This window comes from Mustela lutreola, chromosome 15 (genome assembly GCF_030435805.1).
Source record: "Mustela lutreola isolate mMusLut2 chromosome 15, mMusLut2.pri, whole genome shotgun sequence".
NCBI classification, from domain to species: domain Eukaryota; kingdom Metazoa; phylum Chordata; class Mammalia; order Carnivora; family Mustelidae; genus Mustela; species Mustela lutreola.
Window position 1 is genome coordinate 2233488 of NC_081304.1, and position 15389 is coordinate 2248876.

General features: G+C 59.2%; 1 protein-coding gene across 6 annotated transcripts in view; it reads right to left on the reverse strand.

Annotated features, from left to right (window-relative positions):
* Positions 1 to 15389, reverse strand: part of CARD14 (caspase recruitment domain family member 14) — a 28084-nt gene that overhangs the window by 1339 nt on the left and 11356 nt on the right. For 3 of the 6 annotated variants that reach the window (XM_059147321.1, XM_059147322.1, XM_059147323.1), the window contains 14 exons: positions 14762 to 14887; positions 14440 to 14586; positions 13041 to 13157; positions 12591 to 12727; positions 11968 to 12062; positions 10484 to 10544; positions 10051 to 10243; positions 6050 to 6176; positions 5555 to 5792; positions 4652 to 4715; positions 3830 to 4070; positions 3118 to 3291; positions 1014 to 1135; positions 254 to 369 (listed from right to left, as the gene is read on the reverse strand). In XM_059147321.1, the coding sequence (XP_059003304.1) occupies positions 254 to 369; positions 1014 to 1135; positions 3118 to 3291; positions 3830 to 4070; positions 4652 to 4715; positions 5555 to 5792; positions 6050 to 6176; positions 10051 to 10243; positions 10484 to 10544; positions 11968 to 12062; positions 12591 to 12727; positions 13041 to 13157; positions 14440 to 14586; positions 14762 to 14887 (1958 nt within the window). The remainder of the gene's footprint in view (positions 1 to 253; positions 370 to 1013; positions 1136 to 3117; positions 3292 to 3829; positions 4071 to 4651; positions 4716 to 5554; positions 5793 to 6049; positions 6177 to 10050; positions 10244 to 10483; positions 10545 to 11967; positions 12063 to 12590; positions 12728 to 13040; positions 13158 to 14439; positions 14587 to 14761; positions 14888 to 15389) is intronic. The other 3 variants (XM_059147324.1, XM_059147325.1, XM_059147326.1) reach the window with 3 other exon arrangements.

Below are 15389 nucleotides of genomic sequence, written 5' to 3' on the forward strand. Positions count from 1 at the left end.
AGCCCCGTCCTCGCCTCACGCAGCCGGGCTGTCAGCGGCGTGTAGCCCACTGGACACGTGCCCCGAGTCAAGGCAGGTTCCAGGTCTCGCCTCACCGTCCCCCAGGCTGTCCCCGGAGGGGAGAGCAGCAGGTCCTTTGTCCCAGAAGATGTGGGGGAACCGCCCTGTCGTGCTTCCAGGAGTTCCTGGAGCCCCCCCACCCCCACGTGGCGCCAGGTGCAGACCCCAGGCCAGCCCCCGGGGCCACACCTACTTGAGTTTCTTTGCTGCTCTCTCGTTGATGGGGATGTGGATGATGATGGGGAAGATCTCCATCCTGTGCAGGGCACAGATGCTGTCCAGCCGGACGTCCAAGAGGGCGTGGGTGTTCTGAGGGGGACAGTGAGGAGATGGGCCAAGGTCCTCGGCCTCGAGAGCGGGAAGGGAACCCACACCCAAGAGGGGCGGTGGCGAGAGAACCCAGGGATGCTCTGGTGTCCCAGGGCGCTTGCTCTACCAAGAGTCTGTCCCTTTGGTTTGTCAATCTGTGAGCCGTTGGGGTGGAGGGAGACTGAGGGGCCGGACCCCGCGGGGTCAGAAGGCTCCGTCAGCCTCTGCCGGGATAAAGGTTGGGAAGGGGGCGTCTGGCTCTGGCGCCCAGCTGGGCCTGGCCCTCTTAGCTCCCAGAATGCTACACGGTTCACGGTGAGCTATTTTTCATGTTCATGTGGGCCTCAAATCACGGACTGTTCCCTCATCTTACTCGTTACCTGACAAATACTATTCAGCATTTCCTGTATCGAGGAACCAGGCCTGGGGACATGAAGAGGCTGGCCCCAAGTCCCCCGGCTCTGAGAGGGCAGGGTCAGGGCTGAACACCGGGCCAGAGACAAGCTGAGCACCAGCACCGGGTGTCCCTGGCCAGCAGGTTGGTGACCAGCGTCCTCAAGGCCAGTCCTTCCTGCCCTATGCCAGCACGGTCCTCTGGGGATGGAGGCCCCACGCCCCCAGAGCAGCTCCCCCCCGGACCTTACCTTTTCCATGAGGGACTCGACAGCCTGGCGGGTCACGCAGTAGCGGCCACCGGACGCCTCCCTCTCCTGGATGATGTCCCCTCTCTGGCTGGAGGCATTGTATTCCTCCTGGCTCAAGTACTCTGAAGGAGACAGTGGACGGGGACGTCACACTCTGTGAGGTGAGCTGAGGGAGCCCCAGGCTGAACGCGCTCACCCCCACGGGCCCCGCCAGCTCCGGGCGACACGCCTCCCGGGATGGCCCTTCACACTCAGAGGCGTTTGTGCCCTGCACGCGCCCCCACACCAGCGGACATGGCAGGGGCTCGGTCGGTGCCAGGGCGTGGGGGGACGGAGGGAGGAAGGAGGGTAGCAGCGCAGATAAAAGCCCTCCCCGCCACCCCAGACCCGCATCCAGCTTCTCACACCTAGCCATGAGCCCGTACGTCAGCGCTTCCCAGCTGTGGGCAGCTGTGCCCCGGGGCCGCATGACAACGGCTGGGGACATTTGTGGCTGTCACCACGTGGGGGCCGTGCTGCTGTGTCTACTAGGGGGAGGCCAAGTGTGCTGCCCCGTGTCCTGCAACGCCCAGGACGGCCCCTCACAGAGGGGAAGGCAGCCCCATGCCACTGTCAGGGCCAAGGCTGAGAATAAACAGTCAAAACCAGGGGCACCTCAGTGGCTCAGTGGGTTAAACCTCTGCCTTCGGCTCGGGTCATGATCTCAGGGTCCTGGGATCGAGTCCCACATCAGGCTCTCTGCTCAGCACGGAGACTGCTTCCCCCCCCCCCTCTCTGCCTGCCTCTCTGCCTACTTGTGATCTCTCTCTCTGTCAAATAAATAACTAAAATCTTTTTTTAAAAAAAGAAATAAACAGTCAAAACACAGCTGGCTTTTGCCTTTCTTCCTGGATAGCCTCTGTTCTGAGCACACGTTCTCCTGGGTCAGACCGGCGCCTGGAGTCACGGGGACTCCCGCCACGACAGCTCCTCTCCGAGGCCTTTCCTCCCGTCCTGCTGCACCCGCAGCAGCCCAGGCCTGGGGGCCGCAGCCCACCGCATGGTTGCCTGGTCTGCGGCCTCACCAGCTCCTGCTGCCCATCAGAGCCGAGCTCTGCCCTGCCTTCTCCAAAGCACCTGTCTCCCTCCCCAGGCCACTCGTGGAGCCAACAACCAGCAGCCTGTCTCGTCTCCAGGCGGCTGCCTCTCTCCAGCTCCCTGCAGGGAACCTGGCACATGCTAGACAAGCCGGACTCACTCTGCCCTTTGCCCTCTGTGAACCCCAGCGGGGTCTGGACAGAGCCCACTCCGCCTCCGCTGGTAACCCAAGGCCTCCTGTCGCCATTGGCTGGCCAGTGTCGAGCTGATGAACAAAAACTCCCACAAAGCGGCTCTCCCGCTCGCCAACCTCGGAACCGCCTCTCCTGCGTGCAGACCCTCAGACCCTGTCCCCTGGCATCTAGGAGTCCAGATGGTCAGTTCCTCTCTGTGACTCTCCACCAAGCAGCTCTGGGGCTGAGCGGGTGAGGAGCCCTTTAGGGGACCTACCCCGGTTGAGTGCAAGCCCCATCCGTTGGCAGGATCTGCCCCGGATTGAATAGCATCCCCCCAAGACACACGACCATCCAGAACCTTGGAATGGGACGTATTTGGAAATTGGGTTATTGCAAATGTGGTGAGTGAAGATGAGGTCATCGGGAGTAAGACAGGCCCTGATTCCATGACGGGTTCCTTATAAGAAGACGGTGTGAAGACACAGAGACACGGGAGGCAGCCAGGTGACATGGAGGCAGAGACGGAAGTGATGCGGGTAATAGCTAAGGACCCCAAGACTGTCGGCACCACCGGAAGCCAGAAGAGGAAAGGAGTGACTCCCCCTGAGAGCCTCGGGGCGGAGGGGCGGGAGGCAGCACAGACACGCCTGGATCTCAGCCTTCTGGGCTCCGTCACCACTCGAGACTAGATCTCTGCTGTTCCAAGTGGCCCAGACCACAGTTCTTTGTTGTGGCAGCCCCAGGACACTTGCACAGGAACCTCCACACTGTTCTCCCGAGAAGGCAAGCATTGTGCCAAGGCCTCACCCGGCCACCCGATGGGCAGGCGGGGCTCCCAGGTGACGCCGTACCTGCTGGGCATTTCTTAAACCCTTGGAGGAGACACAGCTTCTCGCTGAGGATCTTCCCAACCACCCTGGGCACCAAGATCACGGGCCGGGGCTGGCTGGGCCTGTGGGGGTGCACCAGGGTGTAGGGCACCAGGGTGAAGCAGCTCTCGGCCCAGAAGCACGCAGTGGAGGGCTCTGTGGGGGAGAGGAGGCATGAGCAGGCCGGGCGCCGGACCATGCTGTCTGCCAGCCCCTCAGGCCGCAGGCCAGACTGTATGTGTTTGGGGCAGTAACAGAGGCTCGGCTCCCTCCCAGGGACATGTGCATCCCACACCCCGTGGCTGACCGTGGAGGTCTCTCCGGGCTCAGCTCCCTGGGCCCACAGTGGGGACAGAGAGAAGCAGTTCTCCGCCTCCCCAGCACACTGCGAGACCCCAGCCGCGGGGCCCTCACCCTCACTGGCCCCGCAGGCCCAGGCCTTCCCTCACTCTGGCTCCCTGCTCTTCTAGGGTTTACTTCTCTTTTCATCAGTCATATGCACCCAAAACACTTGCCAAAAAGAGGAAAATTAACTCAAAGTAATTCACCTTACTCTCGGTCCACTCCTGCTGTCTTCACTGCGGGGTTTGACCCCATGGGGCGTGTGCCACGCTGACCTCTGTCGTGATCTCACACCCACACCCATCACACCGAGGCCATCCAGGGCCCCCTTGGCCTGCACCACTGGCCTCACCTTCCAGTTTGCTAGGCTCCCACAGGGCCCCATCGAAGGATGAGCGCAGAGGGCTGGCCTTGGTTCTGTCCACACTGACGATGCGGACCAGCTTCTGGGGTCCCCCGGAAGACTGCTGGAGGAGGGAAGAGGGACAAGCAGGTGTCCAAGCCATCCGCATCCTGGCGCACTGCCAAATCCAGGCTAGTCCCTGGACCACCAGGCTGTGCTCACTGAACAGCCAGGAGGCTCGGGCCCCATGCTGAAAGGAAGCAGGATGGGGTCCTTAGGCAGAGCCCCCGAGCAGGGCACCCCCTGAGCACGGCGTCCACAGTGAGGGCAGGCTGCATAAAGCGGGAGGGAACACCAGGGGCCCCCGTGGCCTAGCCCTGCCCCAATCCAGGGAAGCTGCCCTAGGGCTGCTGAACAGTCTGTGTCAGGACCTCATAGGGACTAGGATGGGGTACAGATGGATGGGCAAACGGGGTGACCTAGGAGTGAGTATGACACAGACAACCCAGAGGACGGATCTGTGCCCATAGAGGAGCCTGCAGGCTGGGTGTGCTGTGCGGCCCTGGCAAAGGCCTAGAGGGACCACCGGGGACAGACACACCAGGTCGCACACATGGGGTCAGCAGCCTATGGGCCCTGGCCCTGGACCCCCAGGCCATTACTTGCTCCTCTTCCAGCTGACCATAGACAGGGCCAGGACCCACCAGGCAGGAACCTCCCCCCACTCCCCAGATGATGTGAGCGAGGAGGAAGAAGGCCAGGATAGAGAGGCAGGCCCGCCATGGCACGGCCCTGTGTCCGGGATCCAGTCTGCCGGGTCTCCCAGTGTACCTTGCGGCCGGCGGTGCTTTGCTGAGCCATGTCCTGGATGAGGGCGATGAGCAGCTGCTGAGCCCTGCACAGAGGAGGCCAGCCCTGACCCAGGGCAAGGAGGGCCCCGCCCAGCACCCCCAAACACACCCCTGTGGCCCCTGCCCCCATCTGCACCCTGGGGGCGGGGAGCCCACTAGGGTCCCCTGGGGCATTTAGAAAACTGCAGCCTGCCAATGGAATTGCTCTGGTTAGGACCCCGCTGACTCTGTGGGAGCCTGGGTGTGGGCCACGCTCCGGAACCGTGCAGCAGCCAGCCTGCCGCCACCGAGAGGGACGTGGCTTCGGGGAGCTGGGCAGGGTGCCCCGCTCTGTGCGCTGGGGGGGATCGGGAGCACCATTCTCCGCAGGGCTGCTGCTGCTCCCAGGGAGGGCGGCCCACTGTCCCGGCTGGCCCTGGACGGAGAGGCTCCCGAGGACACGGGACTTTCCTGGCTGTAACTGAAATAGTCCCGGACACAGCAGGATGGTGGTCACCCAACCTGCAGGGGATGCTGTGCAACGTCTGGAGACGTTTTGAATCATCTCGGGGGCAGAGAGGCTCCTTGTGTAGCGGGTAGACACCGCTCAACGTCCTGCTGTGCCCAGACGGGCCCCCGTGTCCGAGCGAGCCGGCCCCAGCTGGTCCTGGATCCTCTAGAACGGTCTAGGACCAAGGGGCACCCCTTTGCACAAAGAAACCCCACCTACACGGTGACATTGGGGGTGACCCCCCGGGATCCCTCCTCAGGGTGTCTGGTCGTGCCCACCCTCTCCTCTTGGGCAGGAGGGCTTGCCCACAGGAAGCCAGGCCAGGCCCTTTTGGCCACGTCCCCAGCCCTACCCGGGGAGGGGGAGGTGTTGGGGCACGCCACCGTGGCTCACCGGGCATAGCTGGGGATGGTGCCGTGCTCCACACCCTTCGTGCTGTAGGGGCCCACGCGGTGGGCGCGCCAGCAGCCGCGGCCCTGGAACAGGGTGTCGCTGACGTGCAGGACGTCACCGCATCGCACTGCCAGCTCCCCCTCCGCCCGCGCCTCCATGGCCAGGTTCACCCGGATGTAGAAGGAGTCCCCTGAGGTCACCACGTTGGCCTCCAAGTCCTGGACCAACCTCCTATAACCTGGTCAGAGATAACCCGAAGGCCATGATCCCCCTCAGGGAAAGTTCTGGAATCTGAAAGCAGGAGAGAAGGAAGGAGCCTCCCCCAGAGTTTTGGGAGCCATCCCGGTGCAGGAGCCAGTGGGCGGGAAGGGGACCCCCAGCTGCCCCGCGGCCCTCTGCACACTTGAGGCACAGTCTAGTTCTGGGGTGCGCGCTGCCTGGGGCTCGGGCCTCAGGTGGTGGCCTCGCGGGCTGGGCGTGGGGGAGAGCGTGTACCCTCCATGTTGACCTTCACAGACAGGCAGCAAAAGCCGTTGACCCTCTGCAGGAGCCGGACAGCTTGCTCCAGGGTCGTGTCCTCCAAGGTGACCTTGAACGAGGGCTCTGCTGCTTCATAATCCACCTGAGAGCAAACCAGTGTTGGCCTCTTTCGACCCAGATTCTGTGCTCTGCAGTAGGACCCGCTCACCCTTCCCGGCCAGCCACTCCCACCCACCAGAGCCCTTGCCACTGGTCCTGCTTCAAGACCTCGGGCTCCCCCAGCGACACTCACGCCCGTCCCGAGCGTCAAGCACCAGCCCCTTCCGTCAACAGACAACCACGAGAGCCGAGTTTCTACTTCTCAAGACAGAGTCAAACCTAGAGCATTTCAGGGGTTCTCAGCTCGGGACTATTGACATGTGAGGCCACTGTTCCGTGCTGTGGGGTTGGCCCTGGGCCCTGCAGGACGTTGGGCAACATCCCTCCCCCGCCCTCCCCCCACCGCCCTAGTGGTGGAAGCCCATGGGCACAGGGCTCCTGCTGTCCGCCACACTCGTTCTCCCAACCCTGGGTTGTTTCAAGTTTAGACAAGTATATATATTTCAGGGCACCTGGGTGGCTCAGTGGGTTAATCCTCTGCCTTCAGCTCAGGTCATGGTCTCAGGGTCCTGATATCGAGCCCCGCGTCAAGCTCTCTGCTCAGCGGGGAGCCTGCTCCCCCCCCCCACCCCGCCCTGCCTGCCTCTCTGCCTACTTGTGATCTCTGTCAAATAAATAATTTTTTTAAAAGATTTTATTTATTTATTTGACAGAGAGAGAGAGATCACAAGCAGGCAGAGAGGCAGGCAGAGAGAGAGAGGAGGATATAGGTTCCCTGGCAAGCAGAGAGCCCAATGCGGGGCTCGATCCCAGGACCCTGGGATCATGACCTGAGCCGAAGGCAGAGGCTTAATCCACTGAGCCACCCAGGCACCCCAAATAAATAATTTTTTAAAAAAATCTTTAAAAAGAAAAGAAGAGTATATATTTTTATAATGAAAAAAAAATTTCAGCAACAGCAATCAGACAGCAAAAAGAAATAAAAGGCATCCACATTGTTAAGAAAACAATAAAACTTTCATTATTTGCAGATGGCATGATACCCTATACAGAAAACCCAAAAGACTCCATCAAAAGCCTGCTAGAACTGATCTATGGATTCAGTAATGTTGCAGGACCCAAGATCAACATACAGGAGTCCACTGCACTTGGATACACCAATAATGAAGCAGTAAAGCAAGAAATCAGGGAGACAATCCCATTTACAACTATACCAAAAACCACAAGATACCTAAGAATAAACCCAACCAAAGAGGTAAAGAGATCTGTCCTCTGAAAACTACAAAACATGGAGGGGCGCCTGGGTGGCTCAGTGGGTTAAGCGTCTGCCTTTGGCTCAGGTCATGATCCCAGGGTCCTGAGATCGAGCCCCACATCAGGCTCTCTGCTCAGCAGGGAGCCTGCTTCCCCCTCTCTCTCTGCCTGCTGCTCCCCCTGCATATGCTCAGTCTCTCTCTCTCTCTGTTGAATGAATAAATAAAATCTTTAAAAAAAAAAAACAACAACAACAACAAAAGAAAAACACTGATGAAAGATATTGTAGACGACACAGAAATATGGAAAGACATGTTAAGTACACGGATTAGAAGAACAAATATTGTTAAAATGTCTCTACTACCCAGAGCAATCTACACATTTGACGGAATCCCTATCAAAATAACACCAGCATTTTTCACAGAGCTGGAACAAACAGTCCTAAGATTGTATGGAACCACAGAAGACCCTGATAGCCAGAGGAAAGTTGAAAAAGAAGACCAAAGTTGGCGGCATCACAATTCCACACGTCAAGCTCTGTTACAAAGCTGTCATCATCAAGACAGAAGGGCACCAGCACAAAAACATAGATCAGTGGAACAGAATAGAAAGCCCAGAAATGAACCCTCAACTCTATGACCAACTAATCTTCAACAAAGCAGGAAAGAATGTCCAATGGAAAAAAGACAGCCTCTTCAATAAATGGTGTTGGGAAAACTGGAGAGATTTTGTTCTGCGCAAAAGAATGAAACTGGACCAGTTTCTTACGCATACAGAAAAGCAAACTCAAAATGGATGAAAGACCTAAATGTGAGACCTGAGACCATAAAAATCTCAGAGCAGAACACACCCAGTAACTTCTTTGACCTTGGCTCCAGCAACCTACTGGACACGTAGCCAGAGACAAGGGACTTCATCAAAACAAAAAGCTTCTGCACAGTGAAAGAAACAGTCAACAAAACTAAAAGGCAGCCTTTGGAGTGGGAGAAGATACTCACAAAAGACACGGCCAATAAGGGTCAGTGTCCAAAATACATAAAGAACTTACAGAACCCGACACCCTAAAAAATAAATAATCCAGTTAAAAATGGACAGAAGGAAAGAAATGGGCAGAGGACATGAACAGACATCCCTCCAATGAAGACATCCAGATGGCCAACAGATACATGAGAAAGTGCTCCACCTCACTCGGCATCAGGGAAATGCAAATCAAAACCACGGTGAGATCCCACCTCACACCAGTCAGAATGACTAAAATTAACCAGTCAGGAAATGCCAGATGCTGGCGAGGATACGGAGAAAGGGGAACCTCCTACACTGTTGGTGGGAATGCAAGCTGGTGCAACCACTCTGGAAAACAGCATGGAGGTTCCTCAGAAAGTTGAAAATAGAGCTACCCTATGACCCAGCAATCGCACTACTGGGTGTTTACCCCAAAGATACAAATGTAATAATCTGAAGGGGCACGTGCACCCGAATGTTTATAGCAGCAATGTCTGCAGCATCTGAACTACAGAAAGAGCTGAGATGCCCATCCACAGATGAATGGATAAAGAAGATACAGTTCACACACACACACACACACACACACACACACACACACGATGGAATACTATGCAGCCATCAAAAAGAATGAAATCTTGCCATTTGCAACAATGTGGCTGGAACTAGAGGGTATTATGCTGGGTGAAATAAGTCACTCAGAGAAAGACAGAGGAGCAAAGGGAAAAAAGGAGAGAGAGAGTGAAACCAACCCTTAACTCTAGAGAACACAGTGATCGTTACAGAGGGGAGGTGGTGGGGGTTGGATGAAACAGGCGATGGGGATTTGGGACTTGGGAAGCGCAGCGGGTCATTACGGGGAGTGTTAAGTTGCTCTGTTGTGCACTGGAGACCAATATACTGTGTGTTCACTACAGGAATTAAAAACTTTAAAATAAATAAATAATAATAAAATAATATTAAGATATCAGGACTGTCTCTCCAGACATCATAAAAGCTGCTTTAGCCACAATGTAGTCTGTTAGCGGTGAGGGAGACGCGGGGGCCGCAGGGCCCGGGAGCAAAGGCGCCTGCCGCCCCATCTCAGCACTTGTCTCCGCCCCAGCTCCCTGCTGCAGCCCAGGCTCCTTCTGGGGGAGCCAGCCTCAGGAGCACCGTTCTCTGCTTTCGGGCCACATCGAAGTCCCCTCCCTGCTCACACGTCCACCTGACAATCACTAGTCAAGCCGTCTATTTATGGGTTTTGCAGTTTAGCCAATATTTCCCAATAAAGAATTTTCTTAAATGCCCCCACAAGACGGTGAAGTGTGCGTGATGGTTGTGTGTTTCACTACACACACGGCATGGTCGGCCCAGAAAGAAAGAACAGGGCTATAGCTGTATCAAAAGATCCTGGGTCAGTGCCGTGGCAGCCGGAAGCCTTCTCCGATGGCCGGTGGTCCAGCCCCATGGCAGTCTCGGGCTCATCCACCCCAGTTTGAGAACCTTGGGGATCCAGATGGGGCAGGGCTGCCGTGGGAGTCAGCTGGGGCTAGCTTCTAAGTGAGTGTGACCTCAGCCCGCAGACAACACGTCCTTGTCAAGGCAGAGCTGCAGCTTCTGACCCAGCCCCGAGATGGGGCGGGAGGGGGGTGTGCCCGTGGGGCGGGGGACACACTCACCATCATGATCTGGGTGCCCGGGCGCAAGGCCATCTCGTCCGCCGGTGAGCCAGGGGTGACCCGGTGAATGAAGATGCCCGTGTGGTTGCCACCAATGATGCTTATCTGCTCCAGCAACGCGTCCCCCTGGAAGGCCAGCACGGTGACCTGGCTCAGGATCTTACGGGCCTGCCTCCTCCGCACCGGGACACTGCTGCAGGACAGGAGGTGACAGGGTCCACCAGCCACCAGGCGGGGAGGTCGGGACAGGCCCCAATGCCGCTGGCCCCAGCGTTCTGAATTCTCTCTTTCTCACACACACACACACACACACACACACACACACACACAGCCATGACCTCATCCTTGGAGGGGCTGTCACCTCCCAGTGGTGTTAGCACACAGCCCTCACTCTGCCCAGCCACCTGCCGTCCTAGCCACTCCCACCGCTCACCTGGCCGAGGCGGTGAGGTCCCCGGCGCAGGGCTGCAGGCTGTTCTCACACTCAGGAAGGTCTGCACGGAAGGGCCGGGCTCAGACACAGGCCAGGCCCGCCCGGGCTCTGCCCTCCCGAGGGAGCTTTGCTTACTGGGGCAACCTGGTCCTGCACCCCAGCCCTGGGCCGCACCCCGCAGGCCTGGCTCCTTCTGCTGAGGCCGGACCTCCCCGCCTCTCCCCTTCCTCACTGCTGAGAACCCTGACGTCATCTTCCCCCTCAGAAGTGGGGTTTGGCCTAGTGTGTCCTCACGCGACAGCTGAGTGGCTCCCCCACATTTACAGGACAGGGCACCTCAGGTCTGGATTTCTGGCTCCACTGGAAGTCCGCTCTGGGTGCGGGAGTGGGGGACACAGGGGACAGGGACTGAGGGTGGCTTGTGACCAGGGCTGGGCGCTTAGAACAAAATGTGCAAGTATCAAACCCGGCACAACCGGGCGCACTTCTGCTGGCTCCTTGCGCCCAGCTCACGGCGGGACCGAGCTCACGGCGGGACCTCCCCGTCACCCCCAGTCCCACCCCAAGTACTCGGAAAACGGACCCTCCGGCCGGGCGGCCACCACTGCGCAGGGGAACCAGGACGCTACCCGGAGCCGCGGCAGAGGGACGCAAGGAGCGGCACATCCAGGACGCAGACGCCCCGGGGGTCGCCCTCGGACCGCGGTTCCAGAGACGCCAACCTTCCCGCTCCTGCGGGGATTCTGGCCTCGTGGCCCGCGGGGAGCCCCGACCCCGCCTGCCCCAGGGGCGGCCGCTCGGAACCGTTCGAAGCCTGTGCGCCCCCTGGCGGCCACCGCGGGGGATTCGTACCGGGTGCTAAGCGGTGACCCAGGCCCACGGGGGGGGGGGGGGGGGAGGTGTGCAGGGTGGAAAAGGGGGGAGGCCGTGGGAGTGGGGCCGGTGGTAGAGAAGGAGAGGAGGTCGGTCAAGTCACAAATATGAGGGGTGAGCCCCAGGAGAAGTGGGTCTCAGGTGCCACCGCTGGGAGGAGAGATGCTCCCAACAGGTGCCTCTTCCAGGGTGGGGGTGGGGGTACGAAATCCTGCTGCCTTCTGATGTCGCTGGGAAACCCGAGTGTCCCCAGACCAGAGCAGGGAGGGGCCGAGAGACAGAGGGACCGAGAGAAGGAACGTGTGTCCGGAGCTGTCTGAGCCTTTATTGCTGAGCAGGACGGGAAGATGAGCTCCCTTGGCTTCCAGGTGAGAGACAGAAAAGACGCCCGGTAAACAGGGCCTGGGCTTGAGTGACCAGGTACTTGGGATTTCCCAGAGGCCCAGGGCAGGGCAGCAGGGAAGCTCGCTTCCTCAGCCCAGCCTCTGGAGAGGCACTGGCTTGTCTCCCCGGCCTCCCTGGAGACCCGGGTTCTCCCTCCTCCTCCTGCCCAGCCGGCCCAGGCCAGGGGCGAGGGGATGGCTGCAGAGGCCCGGGCGGGGCGCACTCACCTGCTCTGTCCACAATCTCATAATCCAGGTCGGCATCCCCTGCCTTTACCCCCCGGGAGAGTCCTCGGTCCACCTGCCGGATTTCTAGGAAACCACTGGAAAGCGTGGGAAGACACCGCTCAGGCGGTGCCGCCGGCTCCCTGCTCAGACCCCCGACCTGCCCTCAGACCCCCCGACCTGCCCTCAGACCCCCCGACCTGCTCAGACCCCCGACCTGCTCAGACCCCCGACCTGCCCTCAGACCCCCCGACCTGCCCTCAGACCCCCCGACCTGCTCAGACCCCCGACCTGCCCTCAGACCCCCCGACCTGCCCTCAGACCCCCCGACCTGCTCAGACCCCCGACCTGCCCTCAGACCCCCCGACCTGCCCTCAGACCCCCCGACCTGCTCAGACCCCCGACCTGCCCTCAGACCCCCCGACCTGCCCTCAGACCCCCCGACCTGCTCAGACCCCCGACCTGCCCTCAGACCCCCCGACCTGCCCTCAGACCCCCCGACCTGCTCAGACCCCCGACCTGCCCTCAGACCCCCGACCTGCCCTCAGACCCCCGACCTGCCCTCAGCCCTTATCCCGGTGAGCTGCCGGGGCCCATGCCATCCGAACCCCGAGGCCTATCATTACCTAAGAGACCAGGAGTCTTCCCGGAAGTCCTCTGCAGCCCGCTTGTACAGGGACTGTGGACTGGGAGGCAGGGGGCTGCTGGAGCGGAAGCTGTCCACCAGCTCCCGGGTGCACGTGGCGTTGAGGTCAGAGCAGAGCTGACACGGGAGGAGGGCAGGGCAGAGGTCGGCACAGGGCTCCCAGGGGGACCCTGCTCGCCCCTCCCTGCTGCTCCACTGGGTGAGGGGCAAAGCTGTAACAGACCGTGGTCCCTAACTCTCAGGGCAGAGGATTGAGAAGGACATAGCACAGAGCTGGGTCCCACTAGCTGGACCCCACTGCGTGCCAGGCCCCTGCCGGCAGCTTTCCACATTCCCTGCTGCTCAGTGCGGACGCACACATCTCCGTGGTGGGTAGCACGGTCCCACTTCACATGGCTTGACCCAGGAGAGGAGGAGGCACCCGCTGTACCTCCGTGGAGCTGGGGCTGCTGTTGTCACTGTCATCCCGCGGGCAGATGGCGAACATGCGCACGAGCGGCTGCTTCCCCCTCAGACCCGGCGCCTTGGCTCTGGCTTCCTGCTCAGCCTGCCCGAGACGGGCCCCGACTGCTCAGTCCAGGCAGGTTTCCTCTCGGATGCTCCTGGGGGGTTTCCAGCAAACCCACCTCCCTCCTCCCTCCACCTCCCCGCTCCCCGCTCGGGCAGCCTCCCCTGCTCGGGTCCCCTCCTCGGAGCATGGGACCCCCAGCCCTGCAGGAGCCGAGCCCCGAGGACAGCGACCAGCCTGGTGAATGCTCTTTGGTCTCTGTTGCAGATTACATGTTGCTTCTTACAGATTATACAAGCAACGCCCAGGACGTGCATCACAGACATAACCACACAGCACACTGGGGGCAAACAGAACTGAGCAGAGAGAAGAAAGTTCTCCTGTCCTCCACACTCAAAAACAGGGCAGTTGGCATCTTGCTGTCTACCTTGTTTCAACACATACATAAATATACATAATTTATATATATGATACATACACGTTTTTATACTTATATATAAATAAATACATGTTTCTATTTCTACACGTATATGGATTACATATATATGTATTTATATATGTAATACATACACAAATACATACATATTTTGGGGGGACGTGGTAGATGTGAGGAGGTGAAGGAAGAAAATTTAAAATACCTATTGCTCGTGGGCATGGGGAAGATTATGTTCTACGGGTTGAATAAATGTAAGATTTTGCAACTTTGAAGAACCCCATATAACCACATGTATTACAATGTGAAATACACTGTCTTCTTAGAAGTAGCATGCAAATCCTTGGAAACTAATTTCTAGAGGTAAAAGCATCGGGTGGTGTTCCCCGACCAGGAAGAGGAGGGTGTGGCTCGGCCTCAGGGAGGTCCTGGCCCCTCTGCCGGGTCTCACCACCCCCCCACCCCGTGCCTGGAGCCAGAGCTGCTGACAGACCATAACTGGAGGTTTTATAATCGTTTTAGCTCTTTAGCCAGTTCTTGGCCATTGGACTTGCAATGGCCATCGGACTTGCAAACATCTCGGGAACGCATCAGCTACAAAAGGGAGTGGCTGCCGCCTGGCCCAGTCTCATAGGCTCTCTTTCTTCGTGGAACACCATATGTTACAGGTTCCAGAACCTTCCGCCCAGTTACCTGTCCCATGGCGTGTGTAGACTACCACCAGAGGCAGACATAGGCTCAACTCACCCAGTTGTGTCTTCAGTGATGTGGTAACAAGATTTGCCCATGAGAGCCAGTGTGCCTGATGTCCCAGCCAGGGCGCACATGGCCCGGGACCTGTCCCCCACCCAGCCCGGTCTCCTCATGCGGTGGGAGGGAAGCACTTACCCCCTGTGGGGACTCGGCTGGCCTGCGGAGCTGCTGGCGCAGTTCACAGACCTGGTCCGTCAGCTCGAACACTTCCCTGCGGAGGGCGTCCTTCTCCGTCAGGTTCTGAGAAATCTCCGTCTGGGCTGCGTCCCGGGCGGAGTAGGCCTGCCGGCCCGACAGGAAAGGAGGGAGGATAGCACCGAGGGAGCGGGGAATCTGGAACGAGCTGCGGGTGCGGGGCGCCCCATGACCTCAGCCAGCTCCTCGAGGAGCCTGGGCCGGACGGCACATCCTGTCCCCACTGGGCAGTGCCCCGGGCCCCCACCCCCCAGCCAGGCACCTGGTCTCTCTCCTTCTGCAGCTGCTGGAGCTGGCCCTGCAGGGCGTTCACCTTCTCCTTGTAGATGTCACAGTCCACCTTCGTCCTCTGGAACTGGAGCAGGGTCTGCTCCTTCTCTTCCCAGTACTGGCCGGGGACAAACACAGCCCATGCAGGCCAGCAGTGTGGGGTGGGGGTGCTCGGGGACAGAGGGGGTGCCTCGGGAGCTGATACGGGTGACTTCCTGCTTGCTCCTTAAGTGCTAAATCTCAGGGTGCGTCTGAGGGGTCGCCGCGCCGATTACAGCGGGACTCGGTTATCAGGAAACACGTGGACGCGGCAGGTGGAATCACATGTGTCCATCTGTCCCACGTCCCAAAAGACGTGAATCTCGCGTCCCACTGCTGCCTAACTCTGTCCCAACACGTCCTTCCTCCTGACCCTGCCCTGGCCTGTCGTAGCCAAGAAGTAACTCCCACCCCACTGAGAAGCAGCCTGAGTTTTGTTGCTCGTGGGTCCGATCCTTTCCTAGGCACCCACAGACCATGGGACCACGAGCCCGGGGCTGTGAGTCCGTGCCCCATAAAGCTCTCAAGAGGGATGAGCGTTCGTGAGAGCCTGACCTCCCCGCCCCTGCCCTGTGCTGCCG